Source organism: Nesoenas mayeri (assembly GCF_963082525.1).
Source record: "Nesoenas mayeri genome assembly, chromosome: 3".
NCBI classification, from domain to species: domain Eukaryota; kingdom Metazoa; phylum Chordata; class Aves; order Columbiformes; family Columbidae; genus Nesoenas; species Nesoenas mayeri.
In genome coordinates this window covers 46,580,458-46,604,372 of record NC_137544.1, presented here as the reverse complement: position 1 = coordinate 46,604,372, position 23,915 = coordinate 46,580,458, and the positions used below count along the sequence as shown (strand labels likewise).

At 38.4% G+C, this 23,915-nt stretch overlaps 1 protein-coding gene across 1 annotated transcript in view; it reads right to left on the bottom strand.

Annotated features, from left to right (window-relative positions):
• The window catches only part of CRYBG1 (crystallin beta-gamma domain containing 1), a gene marked incomplete at both ends in the record, with an annotated part of 63,122 nt that extends 43,239 nt beyond the window's left edge, over positions 1–19,883 (bottom strand). The window contains one exon of the mRNA XM_080342280.1: positions 19,848–19,883. Coding sequence (XP_080198406.1) covers positions 19,848–19,883 — 36 coding nt within the window. The remainder of the gene's footprint in view (positions 1–19,847) is intronic.
• Between the last annotated feature and the right edge of the window lie 4,032 nt (positions 19,884–23,915).

The window sequence follows — 23,915 nt, the reverse complement described above, 5'->3', positions numbered from 1 at the left end:
AAAATAAGGGCCTTTTCTACACGGTCGCTTCCTCCTCCGGGGGAAAAAGTATTAAGTTATTTTTGCTTCATCAGCAGACTAATACTTGGCCTCTGTTCTGTAAGTCCACCAAACGTGAGTTGAGAAACGTGGCCTCAGCTCTGGAAGAGCCCCACAGAGGCCGCGTACTGCCCAAGAAACGTGGTGTGCAGCAGCAAAGCTTGCCCAAACGTGAAAAATACAGAAAATCTGAACTGGGGAAAATGCAGAGTTAACGTATGCCACAATCAAACCAAAATCCACCAGAACCCTTGTCTTTCCCTGCCTTTCTTACATCTGTTACACAACTGATGATTGACTACGACCAATGAAGTCCTGTGTCCACACACATAGTGATCTTCCCCCAGTGGCTTTCAAATAGGCATGTCTATAATCATGACCATAAATTGAAGTTGTTGGGGATTTTTTATTTGTTGTTTCTTGTTGGTTGTTCTGGTTTGTTTTTTTGTTCGTTGGGGGGGTTGTTTGTTTGTTTGTTTTCCCATTGTTTGGGGTGGTTTGGTTTTCGATTTGGTTTGGTTTTGTTTTTTTCAGAGATACTGAAATAATCTGCAAATGAGAAAATCTGTCTTTTCCCTCCCTTCGCCAACTATTTTCAACTGGAACCAAAACACTCGATGAAATAAAGAGCAACATTGAGGGCTGCGTTGGGTTCATACTGCTCAGACAGTTACTAAGTGCTTTAGTGCTAACAAAAGCAACTATAAATTTCCCTATCAGATGCAACAATCATGAGTAATGCAGCCCAATTACTACCCAGTTTCTTGATTCTATGTGTATATTGCCAGTACTAATTAATTATAGAGAAAGGATAAGGAGATAGTAGTAAACGTTGCTAGCTTAAAAAAAAAAAAGTAAAAATATGAAATTTTCAGCAACATTTAAGCCAAAAAGAATGAGTAATTTATCTGAAAATTCATAAAAACTACAAGTGTGAGGAGGATGCATATACTGTTCATATTAAAAACTGGTGAAGCACCAAAAATAGGGGAAATTTAACTTCATTATGGTGTCGATCTGCATGTTAATATTTGGATGTAAAATAGCTGTCAGTCCTTTAAATTAGTTGAGATTACATTATCAATCTGACCATCATTATTACACTTGCAGTCAAGTTTTAGGTTTGCAAGATTACACTCGGAAAAAAAATATAGTTACTTGAACTGTGGATCTGGATTTCTCTCTTCCCAGCAGCTGATTTTCATAAAGTCTATGGGAACTTAATTATCTTTGAGACGTCTTCCCCTTTAGAATGTAGTTTAAACTGTCCAACAAGTTAGAAGGTGTTGGATCGAAGGGAGGAGGGACAGCCAGCCAGTCCAGTCACATAAGTCTTGTTTCCTCAGGCAACAAGGCTAAAGATTTTTTCTTGATCTTGAAATAGCTGCCCTATGTAAACTGTTTTGAAGTAATTTCTTCATACAAAGTACCTTAATTATATACAGCTCTTTCAAAACACATAAAAGGCCGGGTGCTTGCCCTGAAGAGCTTGTATTTTAACTCAGATAAATGTAGGTGAGCCAGTATTGCCAGTGCAATAGGGCACAGAGACCGAGCTTCTCAAGAGGTCCCAAAGTGGGGCCCAGCCTGACAGAGCGCAGCACAGGAACACTTGATTTCAAGAGCACAGCTCTGAAATGTTTGTTTTTTTGGAAGGGAAGGAGTATCCTTGCTCTGCAGATCGGGCTCCTTCAGCGTTTCTGCTCAAGCATTCTTACCCTCGAGACATAAGCTGTTTCAGAAATCCCTGATCAAAGGCGTTGGCAACTAAACAAGCCTGAGGACTTGCCTACCTATTGCTCGGACAGCATGGAGGACGCCCTTTCAAGCACAGTGCAGGAATCTTTAAAGCAGTGTTCTAATCTGAAAGCAAAACACCACTTTCTTAACCAAGAAATGTAAATCTTGTTTGTATTTATATTCATACCTCTTTATGTGAGCATTAAAATATTTCCTCTGTTTTTGGCTGGTTTTTTTATTCTCATTAGTTAATATAAGTTGCCACAGCCAAACCCCTAATTTAACAGCATAATTAAACATGTGCTTTGCTGGTCTCCAGTGGAGAGAAAGCGTAAGGTACTGTGATGTGTTGAATCAGAACTTCAGGCTGTGTCTCAAGGGATCAGCTGGATGTTATTTTCTTAGATTAGTTCATCTGAGTCAGTTGAACATGACTGAAAACACTTCTTAGAGCAGACATGATAGAAAAAAACCTAGTATTTTTTCTAGTCATTAGCAATTCTGTGGTAACTAACAGGCACTAATATCTAATGTGGGCAGTTCTGTAATGGAAACATTTATTTGCTAGCATATGTTCACCTTCAGAGGGGAAAAAAGGAACAAACTATTTAGTGAAGTTTGAGCTTTGCAGTTCACTAAAAGGTCTTAAATAACTGGATTTCAAGTAACATGAAAACCTATGAGACCTTTCTATCTCGAACAATTCTAATAATGTAGAACCCTTCTAAATTCATACTGGAACACCAGGAACTTTGGTTATCTTGAAATCACAGTATTGTAATTCTCCCAACCATGAGAAACAGAAAGCCTCAGAGTTCTAGCAGTCACGTGATACCCCAAAAAGTGCATTAGCCAAAAGCATTTAAATAAATATACTACTTTTCAGGCTCTGCAGCAGCTGAGGCTCAAATATTCAACACTGGAAGTGCCAGGCTTTGTTAGGCTGAAAATTTGGCTGGAGTATTTCTGGCACAATGTGCTGTAAAAACGTTAGCAAGAAAACTAGAAGGAAGGATGTACAAATAAAAGCTAAGAGAGAAAAGTCTGAGCAGCACAAGACCCACTCGAGTCTCTGTTCCAAGTTCTACAGAGAGAAGAATTCATGCAGCTCTCCCACAGGTGAGTGCCCTAACTACTGACAGAGAGAGGGAGTTGTAGACAGAAATAAAGGTTTGCTGCTTTTGCTTGTGCTCTTATTTAAAAAGCATGGGAAAAATATAATTAATAAAACATTTGACCTGAAACTTTTTTTTTTTTTTGGTGATTCATTGAAGGGAAAAAAACAATTATATTTCAACTTCACCTAAACAATTTCTAAACTTAACCAGTTACCTTGCCATCAGTCAACTAGATCTGAATTACTTCAATGCACTATAATAATTTTTCCTCATTTATGCTGACCCTTCACAAAGCCACAAAAGAGGGTTTCTATTACAAAAAGTACAACTTATGTTTTTTGAACCCACACACTGCCTCCTTCCAAATACCAAGAGTTTGGCAAATACACATTAAACTTTGTTTAGCATTTCTTTTAAATATATCAGGTTCCAGGTTGACAGTGTCGTCTTCAGAGGCAAAGAAAGCAATACACTTTAAATTCAGCAAGTCCACTCTAGCACAGAATTCACTCCCTGCCTCTTCCAGATCTTTGGCTGTTACATTTTACAGAGGATATAAATAGCAATAGCTTCATTTTAAACAATTTCACCTGAGCTCTGTATACAGGGAATAAATGTGACACTGTTGAGCAGGGTGATGTGAAACAAACATAAGTTTTCTTAACAGTAATATTTTTCTACAAACTACTTATATTTTGATACTAAATCAGGATGTTTTAGCAAAGCAGTTCATGCCTTCAAGAGAATAGGACCTGTCTGCTTCCAATTTATTTTTTCAATATAAAACTAAATTTTCAGCTCAAATGTACACCGAAAATTGACCATTTTGCAACAGCATATATACTAATGAGAATACTGAGCCTGCATGTTTAACTGATTTTTTGAAAGGAAATTGTTCAAGAAGCATAGATCCCATATTATAAATAAATCCCATATTATTTCTTAGGTGTCAAACACGGAGATTTAGATATTGGATGTATCAGCAAAACCGAAAGAAGCATATCATGCAAAATCAAATAAATAGAAATATTTCGAAAAAGCTCAGGAAAGACAAAGCAGCATAAATAAAAATTGAACAGATCCTTACATGTGTATTTAGGAAAGGAGGCTGATATAAAGAGCAGGCATGTCAGAAAAGGCATGCCTGCTCACATCTCCTTTTCCCCAGAGCTAGTTATTTCCATATACTAAAATCTTTACCCCCTCCCCTTCTGTCAACAGTAGCATCTGTCAGTTAAAGAGACACTCTGTAAAACTAATGGAGATCGGTTGATTTTATGATTTTTAAAAAATTAATCGTGCATTAACCTAAAGATTTCTGGTGGGATTTAAAGAGGGAAAAAAAAAAAAGAGTGCCGTTTGCCTTACCATGATGATGATAATTCTTTTTGCTGTTTACAGAAGAATAAACAAACTATGGTGTGTGAGATGCAGTCCTGTGTGTCATTAACCAAACCCTTTTTCTTAGCAATCCTCCCACACTTTAACCCCTTCTTTCTTCTGGCAGCACTCAGTTAAAAACAAGCAAAAAAGGAAGTAGTATCTGACTTGAGCCTTTCCAACTGATAAGTCATTTGGCAGACAAATTACAACTATGAAAGGGACTCAATTAGAGGATAGGAGAAGAAGCTGCAGAAGGGTGGCAGCAAGCCCTTCAGTAAGTGCCTCCACAGAAGGAGAGAACCTGTTGCAAAGAACTGTGAAGTCAGTGTTGGGCAGATGCCTTGCGCGCATTAATTAACATGCAATACTAGAACACAGATATGCAACAGGAGGAAAAAATATACCACACACGTTGGTTCTCACAAACTCGATTACTGTTTGCTGATCCACATTTAAGATGGCTAAAGAAAAAATTATATGTGCCTTTATTCAGTAAGAGACTGATTTATAAAGGCATCCTTGGTTCTTCACCTTCCTGAGCTCATATATTAAATCTGTATTTTTTCTAGCAACTTGTGGTAAAATGATACTATAAAAGAGACTCAAAAAAGCAGAAGAGCAGCAGCACCAAAAGTATGAACAGGGATTATTCAACACTGAAGAACTGAGAGAATATTTAAACTTTTCTGAACTTGGAAGACTTCCAGATATAAAATTATATGCAAAAATAACATAAATGTAGATTATTGTACTTGTAACTCTTTGTGTTTCAATGTAAGAGAAAGCGAAGAAGTTCAATATTAGTTAGCCTCATATCTTTGCTCTCAGGATTTCAAGTCTTGCTGCTGGGTCAGAACTGTATCATTAGATAATCTACTCAGTGTAAAGATTCTTTTGAAGTAGAGAGTGAAAATAAACATATATTATCTGTGTTTTGTTCTAAGAGACAGGAACTTGAAAGTACTTTTTCTGTCGAGCAACAGAGGATAAATGGCAAAAGCATTTGGGAGAGGAAGAGAGGGGCTTGGAAGTCTTTTAGGTTTCCCTAACCAGGAGCCACAACTAATAAATCTAACTCCTTTTTTTTCAATCCTGGATGCAATTCAGAATGATGAAGAATCTGTTACATAAGTAGTTTTGCATTTGTTAGGTCTCTTTCTTCTAGGTTTCTAGGTATTTCTTCTGTTTTGTGAGAGCATAGTGTCCTGCCCCTAACTCTGAATGGTGTTGATTGATAAGTATAGATTTAACATTAACGTGTCTAATTTAGATTTACAGCTGACCATGACACTTTTCAATTCCTTTTAGATTCAGTATTTACGTATAATTACTGGAGAGAGGAAATAGGATTATCTTGCTCCAAATCTGAGAGTGTCTGTACGGCAGATGAAGCTGTAAATCTCTGGAAACCAGTTCTTTCTTAGGCACCATCAATCTTGGTCTCTTCCCCTTGCTTTCACACAAAATTGTTGCTGTCAATAGGAGCTCCACAGTGTTGAAAGTACATGACTTTTGGAAAAATCTTGTAACATTTCTGCGCACATGCAAGAATTTCATAAAAGCATCAGTAAATTCCCAGAGCAACCCAAAATCAGGTACCATGGCAAAAACTGATAGTTTTCACTAATACTACTAAGCTTACAGTCAGGTTAGGTCAGCTAAAAATGCACAGGTGACAACTCATTGCGTTTTCCATTCTGCGTTGTTCTCATTTAATAAAAAGGATTTTAAGTAGTGATCTGAATTGATTTCTTTGCTAAGCACTTAGATACAATAAAACTGATATATATTCCCAGAAGAAAAATTATGTAGACTGAAAACACCTTTGAAATCAGACTGTGGAAATTGTATTAAAACTGTCAGACTCATTGTAATACTTGGATCTCATTCCAGATACTCAAATCTGTCTCCTCAAGACTGTTTATACATTTGACATTAAATTATTATGGGACAAAGAGGAAATAATCCTAAGGAGCCACGTATATTATTAGCCTTTTCCAAACACAGTACTGATGTGGCTGCTTTGTGCTGGCCAACTGGGCTGGCTCCTGGGCTCACTGGGGCATCGCTACATGATTCTGCATGTAGCTCAAGAGCAAGGCAGGATTTCTAATAAGCTCCTGTGCCCAGTCTTACTTGTTAGGTAGCTCTAAGTGCTCAGCAGATGAAGGATATAGATTGTCTCACTCTGCTTGCTCTAGTTAGGAAACCTAGGTCCTTCCCTGAAGTTTTAATTTGGTCTCAGGAAAATATGCCTAGGAGTTAGTTTATCTAACTTAAGCACCTAAGTGTTTTAGTCCTTCAGCAGCTCTAGCTCTAGGTACCTAAAACTAACTTGTTATGTCATTTGGAATTTAGAAAATTGGGGTTCTTTTCGTTGGGTAAAGCGGATTGTCTGAAACTATAAATGGAAAACTAGAAGCCTTTTGCCAGCAACATGAGGATTTTCCCCAGGTGAGGCACAGCAGAAGGTAAGCTGTCACAGGCACACAGGGCAAGAGGCAGAACGCCATCCTTCTCAGCCCTGTGCTGTTAATGCGAGTCTGTAAAACTGCAAAAGAATAAAGGCAGTAAACAAGCTGCAAATTGGACTGCTAGTCTGACCCAAGCCAAATTTCATAAACCTAACAACAAAGTGAACTGCATGTTTGACATGCTTGTTTTAGGAAGCAGATGTGACAATCCTGAAACAGGAAAAAATTGCTGTATGTTTATGATTCTGAAAACCATCCAACAGGATGGAAAAAGACAAGATTTAACCAAAGTGTATTTAAATATGAAATTAATAGAACCTCTATGGAAGTTCTCATGAAATAGATAAAAATCACGCAATGTAACTTCTATTAGAAATTATTCCAGGGTACCATTTGGTATCCTTAAACAAACAGAACCTTTCAACTGAAATGTATCTCAAGTCAATCCCCAGTATAAAGGCACCCAAGATAGCAGCTGCTTTGGAAAATTTGGTCTTGATAGACTATATGCTTTAAAGAGCCCTTTTGTAAAATGTATAACTTATTTATACCCCTTGATAACTTCTTTGATGTACAGATTTTCCATCACTTACAGATGAAGGGTACTAAGTACAAGGAACTATTATTACTAGAATACCTTATCCTGACTTTACAAAAATGGCTGGGCATCTCATTTTACATTTGAATTACAATGTTATAATTTAGCATTTATTCTAAATAACAGTGTTCACCTAAGGTTCCCAGAATTCCTCAAACTAATTATTATTATAGTTATTACAGAGAATTGCCTTATTATTAATCAGAATAAACTTTATAAAGCCAGTACAGAGAAGATAGGAATTACTCAAGACCCGCTGGTTCCCTGCAGTGCAGTGGGCAAAAATTAAATCAAGTGGAATAGTCCTGCTAACTCTTTGCGTTTAATCCCACAATTACATCAGTATTGCCTAATACTCGCCATTAAGCAAGAGAAACTTCTAAGAGAAAATGTTTTAATGAACTACCTTTATATCCTTAGGTGTGTTTATTTTAGGCTCTGAACAGAACTTAATAGTATATAAAACATTAAACTAAACAATACATGTCTGTCCAGAAAACAGATACATTAATACTTCTGAGAAAAAAGGGAGATGTAGGTTTTCCTGCTATTATAGATGTATTATTACAGACATGTTGCATTATCCTACTGTGCACTCAAACTACTAAATGTTAGCTGCTAAAGAGATTTAACTACAACAGCATTTAAATATCACTATATTGCTATTGTATAGTTGGATGAAAGTTCAAATTCCTACCTGGTACTCTTAAAAAAATTCAGGTTTTACCTCTAAAAATATATTTTGTTGATTAAAAATAATGCAACAGGGAATTGGATCAGAGTTAAGCTCTACCGTTCATAAATACCAGCATTTCCAGGAAAGGTCAAGATTATTGATTCTGCACTTGAATTTCTGCATAAGAGGTTAGTTTGGGCATAGGCAAATCCAGCATACTCTAGGATTGGCTTTGGTGTCTGTGGTTTAGAACAAGATACATTACAAAGGCAAGTTTAAAGCTAGCCCTTAGAAGCACCCTGATTAATCCAACACAGTTTTAACTAACACAGTTCTAGTGTTGGGCTCAAACTATTTTAGTAAAAAGCAGTAAAGCCGCTCCATTAGCATCTCTTGGGGACCACCTCGCATAAGCGTACTCCATTATTTGTCAGTGCTTGAGAACATAGGCGGGACCTGGTTGTCTCCCATGAAAACCTGGCAGCTGACTAGTGCTTCCTGCAGGCAGACGGCAGGCGTGTGTCTTCTCTCCTGCTCCTACTCCACTGCTTCCTTCCCACACCTTCTCAGCACCTGGTGGGAAGGGGGTGGGAAGACAAACCTCTGCTACTCCGCATGATTCTTCCCTTGGCAACCTACCCTTTCCATCTGCAAGTGACTCCATCTTTTGTCTCTGCAGCAGCTCAGGCTTCCCCACCCAGCCGCATCAGGAACCCCACAAGTTTCTTCAGTCTCCCAGCTGGGTGCTAGGCTCTGAACAACCGCCAGCAACAAGCAGGGTGAGCTGCTGCTTCCCTGGGCGGCTGCTTAAGAAAAAAAAGCCCTCCCAAATTGCCTGTACCTTTTCCACGTTTGGAAAGTGGTTTTCTTTTTCAGGTCCAAGAGTCAGGAATTTATCTGATAAAAATTAAGTCTTACAAGCCAAAGGAAAAACATTATCCTCAGCATTTCCAGAAGCAAAACAATCAAAATTCCCCCGGAGTAGAGGGAAGGGGAATAGCCAGAATTACCACTAATAAGCCTCCTAAAATCACAAGTTTCTCTAGATGAAATCCAAAAAAGTAAACAGGTCTTGATGTTCTTTTTTATCTAAATTCTGGTTGCTAAACAATTACAATTTTTGTTTGTTCATGTTTGTCAGACTTTTCAAAAGCTACAGTTTTCAATCTCTGTTTTTCTCCTAGACTAGTATACTCTTATTCAGTAAATATACCCTAGAAATCAAACTGGTAATACAAAAAGAAAAAAAAAAAAAAAAGGAGGAGAATTGTAACAATGCGAGAGGAAAAGAGGCTATATTTTTATTTGCATGTCATAAGGTTTAATTTAGAAGAAATTGCGATGTGAAGTTGTACTATTAAAAAAAACAATATTTGTAGAACAATACATTATATCCTATTTAAATCTTTAGATATTGTTTGCAACCACAACAAACTCAAAACTTATCTGTTGAAATTTTACCCACTGTGATTTTGAAAATTATAGGAGCAGTGCTAGTTTGTCAGAATGGTAAAATTATTTTAGAAAATCTCTAAATCGTATTCAAACAGTAGTTTAGAGGCAATTCTTTATTAAAGTGCATCACACTTTGCCTTTGCAAATCTTGAGCCATGGCAGATCAAGCGCTTATTTTAAAGGGATTAGTGAACAAGCATTCCAGTTTATTCACTGTAATTCAGTTCCCAAGAGAATAAAATCAGAAAGATGAACTTTTTCATGATTACCTTTTGCAAACCCATTATTAAACTGCTGCTCGAACTACAGAGCAATAAATCACACGTAAATGTATGTATATATACACACACACACATTTCTAACGGTCATATGCATTATATAGCATATAAAGTGGCAAAAGCCTGGTCAGAAGGAATGAACCATCACTAACAGCTTTGTGTCGCAATCTTCTCAGATCTGAGGGTGCACAGGTGTACTGTGCATATGCTGAGCCACCTGGTCACGTAGCATGGCAAAATGGAAATAGGGTCACACCCAAGGAGAGAGAAAGCACAGCACAGCTACCTGCCAAGGTCCTGAAAACCATTCCAACACATTGCACAAGTGTGGAAGTGGTACAAGAAAAGCATGATGCAAAAGAGTCTACAGCTCTCCACACTGTGGACCAGCCTGGTGTGGAGGCCAGAAACAAACCCCTGGTGATTCAAAGAACAACTTCACAGGACTGTGCTCACCACGGGAAAGAGAAGGGAGGAGTATGCCCTTTGGGGAGAAGGCAGTAAAGTGCCTGGTGTCATCCTAAGAGAGAGTTGCATGAGCAACCCCAGTGAAATGTTGAAATGCTATGTAGCTGGCTGCTTGGCACGATGATACACAAAGGTGGGGCAGATAAAGGATGGCCACTGGTAACACTGGACTGCCTGGTGCACACTCCCATGTCACCATTACTAGACTCATTACATACTGTCCACGCTTGATCATTGATGACAGACCTCCTTGTGCAATGCACAAATGGTTTGTTGCCTTCCCTGGGCAATGCCACACTGAGCAGGTAGCTATCCACATTACCTCACTCCTGCAAAGCGCACTATTGTGCCAGTTTGATAGGCCTTTTATTTTGTCACTGCTTGGGGTACTGTAGATTATTCTGCAGTCCAGCCCTGAAGACCTCAGCGCTATCACATTCCTGGACCATTGCTTATGTGACTGTATTTTAAGCGGTCTCTAACATTCTCAAACAGGAACACATTTTCACCCATTGCATCCTCTAAATTTTTTCACAGTATTGCACAGACCATGCAAAAAAAAAGATGTAATTCAATTCCAAACATAGCTCAACACAAAGACTATGCAGGATGCAAGTCCAGTGTAAAGTTAGACGTAGGCTTTTTCTAATTCTTCTGCACCAAGGTGGATGTGTTTAACTGCTTGAAAGGAGAGCTCTCCACTCCAAGTGACATCTGTCTTAAGTTGTTAGCCAAGAGTAAATAAACGTAAGCTGTCTGATATATTGCAGGTTGTTGTTGGTGTTGTGTTGTGTTTATTTGTTGTTTGGTTGGTTGGTTTTGTGTTTTGTTTTGTTTTTTTTTAATGGCACATAAAAAACCCCAACAATCTCCTCAATAAACTTCGTGTGTACTTGAAAGATGTCTATCAGAACAAGAATTTATTGGTATTCCTACTCTGCCTTCAAATTTATATTGTAAAGGGGTGGAGCAAACCTTCTTGACTTACTACACCCGTTGCCATCTTGAATGCCAAAGTGTTAGACTACGAGACAGATTCCTCTCACACCAATATTCCAGGAGCTATGTTTCTTCTACGAAAATGCTAAATACCTCCATGTCATCTTTCCTCCTGTCTTTTGCACTTCTCCAAGGCCCAAGTTAGTTGTCAGCTGTAGTCCTGTACACCTGCAGTCAACCACAGCTGGAATGCTCTTGTGCTAAACTCCTCACCAAAAAGCACTAGGAATTGAAAAGGTGTTTTCAAGGTCTCTTTGAACTAGCTGTAAGAAAGAACTGGACATAACCTAGAAACTAACTTTTAGGAACTAAGAGAGTTGGAAATAGCAAAATGAAAACCATTTTAAGTTACTACTGAAATGAATTTGTGGTTCAAATGGGGATAAGAGGAGTAATGAGCTGGGAATATGGAAAAAAGTGGACAGACAAGGAAATTGCAACGATGCCATCAGTCTAGTCAGCAGAATGGTATTTTATTAAGCAGAGAAGTAATTTTGTTGAGCAATACTCAGAGAGGTTCTGTCATGGATAGCTGAGAACCTCTCTTGTGCTGTAATTAGCCATAAATTTGCAGACTTTTTGGAAGGTAAAAGGATGAGCAGGTCTTTAGTGAGCTGTGTTACAAAGCCAAATCGTAATAATCAGTCTTACAGTGGACCTGATGTCCAAGCTTTTTAACATTGGGACTTCTCAGAATTTTGGTCTCTGCCCACACAGTAAGTATGACCGTGTGTGTATTACTAGCTGCTGGATTCTTCCGTCTTCATTATTAACAAATAGGTTGAACTGAAGTTGCTTGGCATTTTCTTCTCTGAAGGATTCACAGTTTTGTATCCAGAGCATCTCTGCTGCAATGCTATGGATGCTTGCTGTGTCCTGGGAAATCTGGGCAGAATGACGCTTAACCAGAGGTGCGTATCATTATAGATATGCTTAACTCGGGAATTCTTAATTCCGTTGTATGCCTCAGACAGTTCAGTTATGTTGGAAAGAATATTCTGTTATGAATGGCTTAGTCTTCTGGGGATGCAATTACTAGAACTGTAGCTCTTTAACCAGAGCTGTAAAATAAATCTGACTTATGGTAGAATCCTGGAAAAGCAAAAACCTGATATCGGTAACTGAAAGCACTTAAATGACAGATACAGCTTATTCAATATTCTGAACACACCTACTTATCTTTTTGGGTTTGCTTTCTTTTCTTTCTGCTGTGAATTTAATCTATAAACAAGTAATTGTTCTTGCTTTGGGTTTTTTGCCTTCCTTTGGTGCAATCTTTTTGGTCTCTCCTCTCTGATATCTCTCTTGTCCCCTCTCCTTCCTCCTGTTGAGGCCTTGACAAAGACAGAAACAGATAAAGCAATGGAAATGCAATTATCGCAGCCCAAAAGCAAAAGCGCTTGAGGTACACAAATTCATATCACATTTATCTTTTTTTTTTAAAAGCAGTCATAATATCTGTCAGCCCAAGAAGCATCGCCAGTGGTGACTTACAACTATGGCTAGCTATCCCAGTGTCCTGATTCAGCATTCCTACAGGTACAGCAGTACCCATGCCCTATTAAAAGTAAGTTGCTTGTATAGGGGCTCTGCTACTTCTACAGTTTTTACTGTCGATGTTGATAAATATTTATATTAAAAGACAGCACCATAAGTTATTAAAACGAAAAGAATTAACAAAAATGCAATTCAGTCCTCTGCCGTTAGTTAGCATTGTTCTTTAGGAAGAGCTGGCCTACATGTGGGTTCTTGCTAGCAGGTGGTATTACACAAATAGTATCTGTACATGCTGGGGCCAGTTTTGCTTTCTGTCAAATATACTTACATTAGTCAACACTGCCATTATATCTCTGTAGACTATGCTCTTAAAAGTTCTCCCAAGAGAAAGCACTTCGATAGAAGCCATTTTCAAGTTATTCCCCCTGTACTTTCTCGGTTTTAACATTTTACCACATGACTTCAGGTTACTGGTTTATGACACTACTTACCAAATACTGTGGACAAGTAATTTAAGATATAGTGGCTTCTCAGAGCACACATGTTTGTGGGAGACATCACTGTGACTTAAATGGTCAGCATTTAAATTCTGTCCCAGTTCTGTATTTTCTGGCTTCCATGATGGTTTCAGTACTATTTAAATTCTGTTTGCTTCTTATTGTTTGTGGCATTGTTGTGTTTTTAATTATGAATTGCATATTTATCAACTAAATAATTCTGAAAGAATATTTCAGTATTAATCATCTCAAAATATTGCAAAACGTATGATGACTCAGAGCTAAACATCCTATAAAAATTTCAAAAGTTTAAAGGACAGAGCAAATTAAATATTTGCTAAGTGTATAAATCCTTTGTCAACCATGTAAGAAATGCTGGCATTGCCAGGACAAAATGAGGCATTAGTTTTTCCTTCCCACATCTCCCCACCCTACTCAACTGGTTTGGTTTGAAAATTTGATTACTTTTTTTTTTCCTCTCCATGAATTTCAAAGTAAAGATTTCAGGGTTCTTCTCCTTTTAGCGTCACCTTCCTGCCCAAACCACAGCATGGTTGCAGCCCAAGAATAGGAACAAATTGTGTAGATAGGATAAAAGAAAAAAAAAAGAAACTTAAGAAACTATTATAATGTTCTCATGTTTTCCTAGAAATTTTAAACCACAATAAGGAGTTACTGTGCTGACAAGCACAATAACTTCCTATTAAAATCCATATTAAAAACCATACAGACAATGAATAATGTAGATATTCTGAATGTTGTCAAAGAGCTTTCATGTGATCCATGCTTCATCATATTTAATCTTTTTCCATTCTCTCTATATACCGTTTTCTTCAATTCATATGAATATATCAGGACAGCAATCCTAAATCCATGGCTTACGGATAACATCCTCCAAACTTTCTTCATTTCATACACACATTTAAGTATACATCCATACATATATATCCATAAATATATAAATGTAAATAAAATTCTTCTAGCCTATAAAAATCTCCGTTGCTGTATTTTTTGATTGATCTTAACTGAAGAAATGTATTTCTCCAGATTTCCCATAAATTAGTGCACTAGAGGCACATAATACATAGGTGACTGTCATAGGCAGACCTGGCTATTCAAAGAGTTTAAAAGTTATGTTTTAAAATTTAAAACTTGCAAGGCTACTCTCTCCTCTGTAGGAATGACAATGGGGAGCAACGTGGTTAAAAAGTAGCCCTACCAGAGTGAGCACAAACATGACTAATTGAAAAGGGAGCAAGTGAATGCCAGCTTTTTGTGGAGATTATCATGGGATTTTGAATCTATTGGTCGAGTAGCAAGGGGAAATTCCTGGTGAGAAAAAAAAAAAAAGAAAAAAAAGAAAAAAAAAGAAAAAAGGAAATTTAAACGGAAAGGAAAATGATTCAACTTGTTAAGCCCGGGAGGGAGATGGAAAGTGCAACCATTATTTCAGGGAAACAAGTTAGACATGGGGTAGGAGGGTGACTGGAAGCATCATATAGTAGCAACAAACAGTCTGCACAAAAGAAAGAGCAAAGTACATTATTTTATACAGAAGTTGAGCGTAAGTGTAGTTAAGTAGGTAGAAACTCTGGCAAAAATCCAGATGTCCAGAACAGCACTGAGCAGGCTTTTTTCCCTGGTTGTTCTTTGGGGTTTTTTTAGGTAATACAATGAAACTTTGTCCTGCTGCAACATTTCATTAGCTGGAAAGGTATAACCTATTCCAAACAGTTGAGGGCTTACCTAAATTTTAAAAGAAAAGAAAGCCAAGAACAAGCTTGCTCCCCTACTCCACCTAGGCCCTTCTTAGGTGACTGCCTTTCATACCTTCACTCCAGCTCACAAGAAAAACATCCTGTAGCATCATACAATTTCCCCTTCCTTTTCACCCTTCAGTCTTTGCACGAGGCAGGGTAGTGCTCTGAAACTGTTGTGTTTGGGTTTTTTTTTTTATGTCCTCTTATAAAACCTACACCAGCAAATATTATCAGCCCCTGTATGACTCACTTCATAGGACTTTGGCTGTAAGGTTTTGTTGGGGTTTCTGATTCCAGGCTGGAGAAAGATGCCTTCTCTTCTTTCAGTCTCGAGTTTTGGGAGGAGATCAGCTAACCACTGAAAGGCCTTATCTGTTAAAAATTGTGGTGAACCTTAAGGCAAAGACTTGTTCTCCTCAGGGCAGTCTCCTCTCACCTATCCACAAACCAATAATTTTGTTGTCTGTTACTTTGGAAAGTGGCTCACCTGCTTTCTCACTTACTTGGCATTGGAAATGTATCAAATGGCATATAAAATGCCTTGTTTCTACCATGTAAACATCACTCTGGGAGGCGATTTTATAACCCTGTGGGATCCCCAATAGACTTTAACTTTCATTATTTCTTGAGGAAATAAAGCACTGTAAGGAGAAGCAGTATTAGGACCTGGGCTGGATGTCTGGCTAACATTTCTCTAGGCAAGGCAGAAATGAAATTAAAGAAGCAGATCAGGAATCCGAAACTGAAAATATCCTAGACCTTGATGAACTATCATCTTGACAGATATGTTAAAAGAGCAGGAGGAATTAGGGATCTGCATATCTGCTGTCTCAGGAATATGGCAAAGGCAGTGATAGAATAAACTCATTTAATCCAGTAATTTGACACAGAATCAAAATGGGCTTCCAGAGCCACACCTGGGTGTTAGAAGTACTCCACCCAGTTTCCTTAGTTAAATATTCATGTCATAGGACTGCATCTTTGTGTGAAAGGCAGTGGTTGTGTTCAGGTAGCAGGTAGGTGTGAGAACCCTTATCTAGATGGAGAATCCTGAGAAACCTTTAGACAGGTACTGGGTTATAGGTCTGAAAATATGACTAATCAACACCTGAATATAAGAGGAGAAACAGCATTACGGCACATAGATGTGACTTAGAAAAAAAAACCTGTTTAGTCCTAAGTATCTATATGGAATTTTAAAGTCTAGACTTTTTTGTGATCATTAGTCCTAATGCACAGGAAATGTATAAATAATGAAGGATTACAAACTCTATTCACTCATTTTACTATCAGCAGAAGCCAATCTAAATTTGAAATAGTTCTCTACAGAAATAAATGCCTCTCAGCTTAACTACGTGGAAACCTATCAGCTTAAAGCCTATTTAACTACATAATTTAAGGTCATTTGAGTTTGCCATATCACAGGTAGGAGTCCTTCTCAATTGGTATTACTATTTTGTCACCATTGTAGCTGTATGACTTCAAAAATATACATTTATCTGTGATTTGGTCCTCAAATAGCATTGTTTTTAATTTGAAGAGAACAGAATGAACCAAACATCCAGGAAGTTGTTTCTTCATTCATAGTAAGAACACTGGCCACATTGTTTTATTAAACAGTCTCAAAGATATAAAAAACCCACAACAGTCATAAAATTATGGCCACAGCTATCTGCATAGGCATTCTAAATATAAACAGCAATCTAATCAAGCTATTTTGGTTTCATTTGCAAACAAACTCAGACACTAAACCTTATTTAGCTCCATTGAGCCAAACTGAATTGTGCAAATGTAACCATGGACGGAATGCATTATTTGGGAAAAGAAATAACCTGAGTTTTAGAAATCTAGAAATAGAGTATTTTGCAGAACAGATAGCTAGAAATTATTTCTGGGTTTTTTGGGTTTTTTTGGTTTTTTTTTTTCCCAGTATTTAATAGGGTGTTACCAAACTTCTGTTTGCCAAAATACCAAAAGAGAAACTGCTAACCTTCATTTTTGTAAAACAAATGTTTTGCACATTGAATAGCACAGGACTAGAAGAGTCAAGAAAATGAAATTTATATTTCAATTTGTATGAGTTACTAATTTATCATAGACTTGGTTACCTCCAGTGATTTAATAAACATGTTATTTATGTATTTGATAAGAGCACTTAAAAATCTTTCATTATTATATAGCTGACATTTTCAGTTGTTCAAATCAGAAGCTTGCAATAGAACAAAACGATAAATTCCAAAACGCCTTACAAAGAGAGAAAATGTGGAAATCCTTGTACAGATCTAGAAGTACACCTGAATCAGCATCAGAGGTATTTGATGAGAAAGCCATATTGATACACAAGGACCTTGCTTTTCTCCTAAAGCAATGGTGTAGTGAGGGGAAATATTTTTGCCTTATACTTCGGGCAACACAACATTTACTTCACTGAGCAACACTATCAAACAAGTGACTTAAACCATTTTTAAATTTCCTGATGTTTTACCACCACTATTTATGAAAGTCGAACAAAAAGAAAGAGAACCAAAGCTGCACTGTATATCAAGAACAGTTGCTGTGAAGTACAGGAATAGGTAAGATGAAGATTTCTGAAACAACCCTGGAAGAAGACGAAAGGGGAAAACCAGGTTATATTATGATAGAAGTTTATTATACACTAGTTAATTGGGTGGAGAGAAGACTGGTTTTTGATCAAGCAAGGGAAGCATCCAAAAGCACATCCTGACAGCTTTAATTACTTCTTGGAATTAATTTTTTTTCTGTTGGAAAAGAAATACAAGACAGAGACAGTCCAACAAGTTCTTGGAATATGCTGGGGACAGCTTTTTCTTCAGAAGGTGAACAAAACTATTAAGGGAGTGGCTATTTTAGATCTTCTGCTGACTAGTAGGCATGAACTGGCTGAGAGTAGAAGGGAACTTAGGTGAAAGTGAACTCCATCATATAATGATCGCTACTACAAAAAGGAAAAGGAAAGCGGCAAAATAAAATTAGTTTGGCTTTTTTTTTTTTTCCCCAGAGAGCAAAAGCAAATGTTAGAATGCTCCAGAGACTGATAAGCAAGGTGTCTTAGGAAGACTGTTTAATTAATAAAAGAATGCAGGAGTGCTTGTCTGTTTTAGTCATTGATGGAGTCAGCTCTTAATTATCTGAGGTAAAGAGAATAACCTAAATTAGGGAAAAATAGAGGATAATACAAATTAGTCTGTGTAAATTAGTCTGCAAGACTCTACTTAGTATATTCACCTTTGAAATGCTTACAAACAGATTTCCGTAGAGAGGATAGCAGCAGAGAGGAACCTGGTGCAAACAGCTTATGTTCTGCGTCCTGCACCGTTTTCTACTGCTTTCCCACAAGAAATGCTGAGGGAAGGCAGGGCTTCATTAAATCCTGATCCCCATAAACCATCTATCATCAGCAGGTGACTCCTTATCATTACACGCATTAGCAGATTATCCCAAGACAGAAGAAACTGCTGAATTCACACACACACACACACACACACACAGAATTTCCTTTATTTTTATGATTTAACTAACAATCATACCTATGCATCAAATTATGAAATTATGTGGCCTGCTCTGATGCTTCCTTTCATACAAATGGATTGGTTCCAGATTAGAGGAATGACACCCCAACAGTTTAACTTAGCTGTAAGTATAAGCAATTAATTCCAAAAGAACAAAATGCCAACTCAGAGCTCACTAAATAACAACTGAATTCTGCCTTTCTTAAATTTCCACTGAAAAAAAATCAAACAAAATCAAACTTTCTTTTCTAGGAGAAGTCTTTGCAAGTAGTTAATATAGAAGTCCATCCAAGACAGCAATAGGGTGAACAGCATTTTTTTCTGCTGGAAATCTAATTCCTCAGCTATCTCTACTGCAATAGAAATTTCAGCCCACCACAGTACTGCACCATTTTCCTGTTTCATAACTGTGAGGAACTGGGCTCTTTTTGTAGGCATGTTTCTACAGTATCAATAGAATTAAGATGCTAAATGAGGCCACAAAGGATGTTTGGGGGTTATATTATTTGTGTAGTCATCTAACGACGAATGAGTCTTTTCCAAAGGCCTCATATAGAAATTAGTAGATGAGATTTTCTGGCTTGACAAGACTAGACAACACATTTTTTTTCTTAAAGACAGAATATTTTAAGTCCTCATCAAATATATTCAGATGAACATTAGTTCCGCAACCAAGAAAAAAGCAACTTTTGTAATTACTGGCCTGCTGTTTACCTCTGTTAATGTGGAAAAAAAGGTATTTCTCTCTGCATAGAAAGATTACAATAAAGACAAGAATGGCATTGCACAACCTTGTCTGCAATCTGAAATTAAGTTCTCACATTAGAACAGAAGTAATTAGCATTTTCCCTAGCTTGCTTCCATACAGTAACACTTCTGCCAAGCAAATGAGTAATACTACATGAACACTAGAAAATAAATGTGTAGCCATTTCTCCTTCTCTGGAATAAAACAACATAGAAAACAGTACAGTTTAAGTGAAACACTGTAAAAGTGTAGAGGCTGTTCCATTATTATTTTGGCTTATGTATATTTTATGAACAAAAGGAAAAAGCCATATGGTTTGTGAGAGCATGTGGAAGATCTCCTCAAGCCATTTCCTTTGTTGGCTCTTCATGCCAGCTATAGTCATTATGTACCTTCTTTATTTCCGTATATGATATTGATTTGAAAATTTTCCAGTACTTCAAACACAGGTCCTTTTAAAGGAAGATTAAAAATACACCTGGCATTAAATTGTCTTTTCAGTCATCTTCTTTATGATATATGTAAGTGTGTGTGTATATATGTATATATATATATTTATATAAACACAGATACTTAGCTTTCTCTTACCTTTCTAAGTGCTGCTGGTAATGAGGCAGTAGACATTGATATCGCTGGAATAACATAAGCGTGTGGACAGATTACTGCTGGTATTTGGTTTTCTTGAACAGTACAGTGTCTGCCTGAGATATCATAGTACCTGAAAGAAGAGTAAACATTGCTCAGTTAAGACATCCTAGTGAAATAAAGTCTGAGCTAATATCTGTGTTATTTCTTGACAAAACACATTAAGCTGTTTTCTCCTGTTGTAGTGATTCCAGGCCTCTGGTACTTCTAAAGTTTATGGCTTTATTTTAGCCAAACTACTTGCTCATCTTCTTAGACATTTTTTTGTCCCAGATGCTTTAGCTATCTGAAACTCTTATCAGCTTTTTCCTAATAACAAACCAACACAAAACTGAATACAATATTCATCAAGATAACCACATCAGAGCCACAAGGTAGAAATATCAGTCATCTTATGTCACTCCAACTCTACAGACACAGTATAACATTTTATTTTATAGTTCCACATTACATCACATGTTCTGTTCACCTTCCTTCTGGAAGCTGTCTTGGTAAAGAATCAGTTGAATTATTGAAATGGAAGGTCATTTATTCGGTAGATGCTGTCACAATTAAAGTGTATATGATCTTTAAGTCAATACTTTAACTTTTAGCAACTCAGTCCTAAAGCTTAGTGGACCTAATTTTGCTTATGTTTATTCTGCAGTGTCAATTTTGAAATTCTGAATCCAAAGAACATGGCAAAGTTCACTTAGTCTCCTCCTAAGAAAGAAATAAAATAGCAAAAGCTGATCAACTTATTTCATCCCTTTTATTTCACTCTCTGAAAAATCGAAGTAGCAAGAATACAGAATTCTCTGAAGATTGATTTCATTAAAAAGGTTCATAAAACATTGCATTTTATAGATCTAGTCCTTTAGATGATTCAACAATTAGTTCACATCCATAATGTAAAAAAATTTATCTGTTTTGATATTTTTATTTCAAAATTGGACTGTATTTTTCATAGGATCATGGGACAATTCAGGTTGGAAGGGAGCCCAGGAGGTCCCTGCTCCAATGTCTTGCCCAAAGCAGGGTCAGTAACGGGATCAGACCAGGTTGCCTGGGGCTTTTACCTGTCAACTCTTGAAAATGAGACAGAGACGTCACAACTTCTCTGGGCAATGGCAAAATGTGTTGTTCCCTTACAGCCAGCCTGAATCCCACCTTTCTTAAGTTTTGCCTGTTGTCTCTTGTCCTCCCACCATGCACCACTGTGAAGAGTCTGGGTCTGTCTTCTTGGTGACATCCTCATATGTACTGAGGGAAGTCCAAGCTCCTCATCACCTCCTCAAAGCTGCCTCTTCCCCCAGACTGAACAAGCCCCAATTCTCCATTCTCTCCTCACAGGCAGCCCCCAACTGTACTGGTGGCCATCTGATGAACTCACCCCAGTTTGAAATACTGAGAGATGTTAAGGCAGAAAATACCCTCACCAAATATTTTACTTTCATGGAAAAAAAAAAAAAGTGCCAAAATGTTTTATTTTATCCTTCAAATATGTATATTTTCCATATGAGTTGGATCAAAATTCCCTTTCCCATAGGCTTGTTTTCCAGACACATCAAAGTCCCAAATCCAGCTCTGTTTGTACAGCTTTAGCTTCAAATTTAGCTTTATAACTGACTGCCAAAAAGAGTTTTCAAAGAGTTAATAAGGGAGCAGAAAAGCCTCAGGCATATTTATCATAGAATCATAGAATGTCCTGAGGGGTTTGGTTTATTGCATAATTGTGGTGAAAATGTTTTGACATTTTAACACATATCCTAATAAACGTGTGCAATTATTTTGTTTATTTAGCTATTTCTAAGGAAGAAACTGCATCGCTCTGAATAGCTGGTTACCTTCTCCAAGCCATAGCTGACTTTGAGCTTTCCAGCCTGATTTTCATTTCTTGCCTCCACCAGAGGAGGTTGGTTTTGGGGTGGTTCCACACACATTGTATATGAGAGAATTCAAAAGTCCTATTAACCAGCTAATCACCTAGTGCTGAAAGATCCTGTTGCACCCTGCCTTGTCTAATGTATATACTGGAGACCTCTGTAAGATTGCTCAAGGGAGCAACTGCAGACTGAGGACTATCAACTCAGTGGCAGATGAACAAGTGACAGATTCCAGTATGGGCAGGAGACTGGGATGGCGCTTGGTTGAAGTCCAGGTAAGAAGGAGAAAAATAACGTCATACCGTGGGAAGGGGATGGAAGAGCTGTCAAGCGCTGAGGTGACACCAACGCTCTGCAAGAGGCCACCATTCACAGTGGCACAGCTGGGCTGGTGCCAAGCATCTGCACCCCAAGTGCTATATAATGCACGTATGTCAGAAAACAATGTGCCACCAATCCCACATGTCAAAGTGCCAAGAGGAGGAAGCTCTGTGAGCAAACACTTCTTAGGTAGCAAGTCATGATGCTTCCCCAGGATCTCCCATGTCCTGCTGCGGAAGGGGGCTGTGCTGGTCCCCAGGTGAGCCGGCAACATCCACCTGGGAGGCAGCTTCTGGATCCCTTCCAGCAACTGAGGCAGGGGCCCCCCCGGGGGACTCCAATACCTCAGCCCCCCAACCCCACTCCTGGCCACAGTGGAGGACCATCAGTCCCTGAGACACCGTTAGACCTCAGAGCGCTGGCAGGTCCGTGGTGCAGTAGCCAGGAAGCCACTGCTTGCAGAGTACGGTGAGGCAGCACTTGCTTATTTCAGGCACCTTTTTTTTGAAGGTCACAATTTCACATGAAAAGCTGGAGCTGACAAAAGCAGCATGAGAAGTTTCAACCCGAAGACAGCACGGTGGAAAACAGCCAACTCCAGATTTCCAAATGGGTGAGAAGAAGCACTCTTTGAATTTCTTCACAGTTTAAGGTCTATCCTCCCAACAATCTGCTGATGAGCTGAGCTCACCAAAGCCTCCCAAAAGCTTTACTTTATGGCACCAGGCAGTTTTCCAGGGAAAGGCTGCGGTACGCTTCCCGCCTGAAGGCATGGGCAGGCACGCAAGCTCCCGGGGGCAGGCTGGGGTGTGAAGGCACAGCGCTGCACCTCCTCTGCCCCGACTGCCCAGCCAAATTCTCTCCTTCCAGCCCAAATACAGAGCAGCTTGTCCCAACCCACTGTGGAGAAACTCACCGTGGGGCAAGGGCAGGCAGGGGGACAGTTACCGTAGAGGAGCTGATGCGCTGTCAGCCTACACCCTGGCTTTCTTCACCTGGGCTTGTTTGTGTAACCATACCCACTCGCTCAGAGCCTCGAGGGCCCAAGGGAAAAAAAGGTGCTTGCAACACACTAGGCATGTTATGAAACCCTTCCAGATGTTTTGCAAGGCCTATCAGTTGTTGGAGGCGCTTGGAGAAGAGCTTTGTCTGTGGAGGTAAGAATTTTTAAATCAGGAAAAATGGTGGGGTGAATATTTATGATAGACCAAGTAGTTTATTGTTTGCCATATGTTTGGCTAGCAAATAGTAGAGCTAGTTATGTCAAAAACGCTCAGAGTATGTTTACCTGGTCTACAGCAATATGTGTCTGGCATGTTTTCATATAGCTAATGAAAATAATAACTGATTTTACAGTAGAAGCAAAAGAAGAGCAGGTAGGAGGCCCTGGAAATTACCACGCCTTTGAAGAGAGCATGAGGCACTAAGAGGAGGAAGGAGAAGCTTGTAGGTATATACATCTTCTCTTTACCAGTGCAGGGATACTGGTTCACAGCAGAGCTACTGACTGGAAAAGGAAAACATCATACAGGAATTAAAATGAGGTGTGCTCTCTTTACGCTGCAGACCACACACCTCAGCCCCATTGCTTGTACCTGTCTGTGCATAAGTCCCTAGTAGCGACAAAATGCTGTCCGTTAACCACCTTAAGATATTGTCTTAAAAAATCGTGACAATTATGAATCATTTTGAAGGGAATTAACCTGAAGACAAAAATACATGAAAACACTAAGATAGGACCAATAAGCAAAGAACTCACAAAGAAAAAGAAGAAAAGAGGAGTTAGCCATACATTTTAAACTAATAGTGCTTACTAAACTGCCAT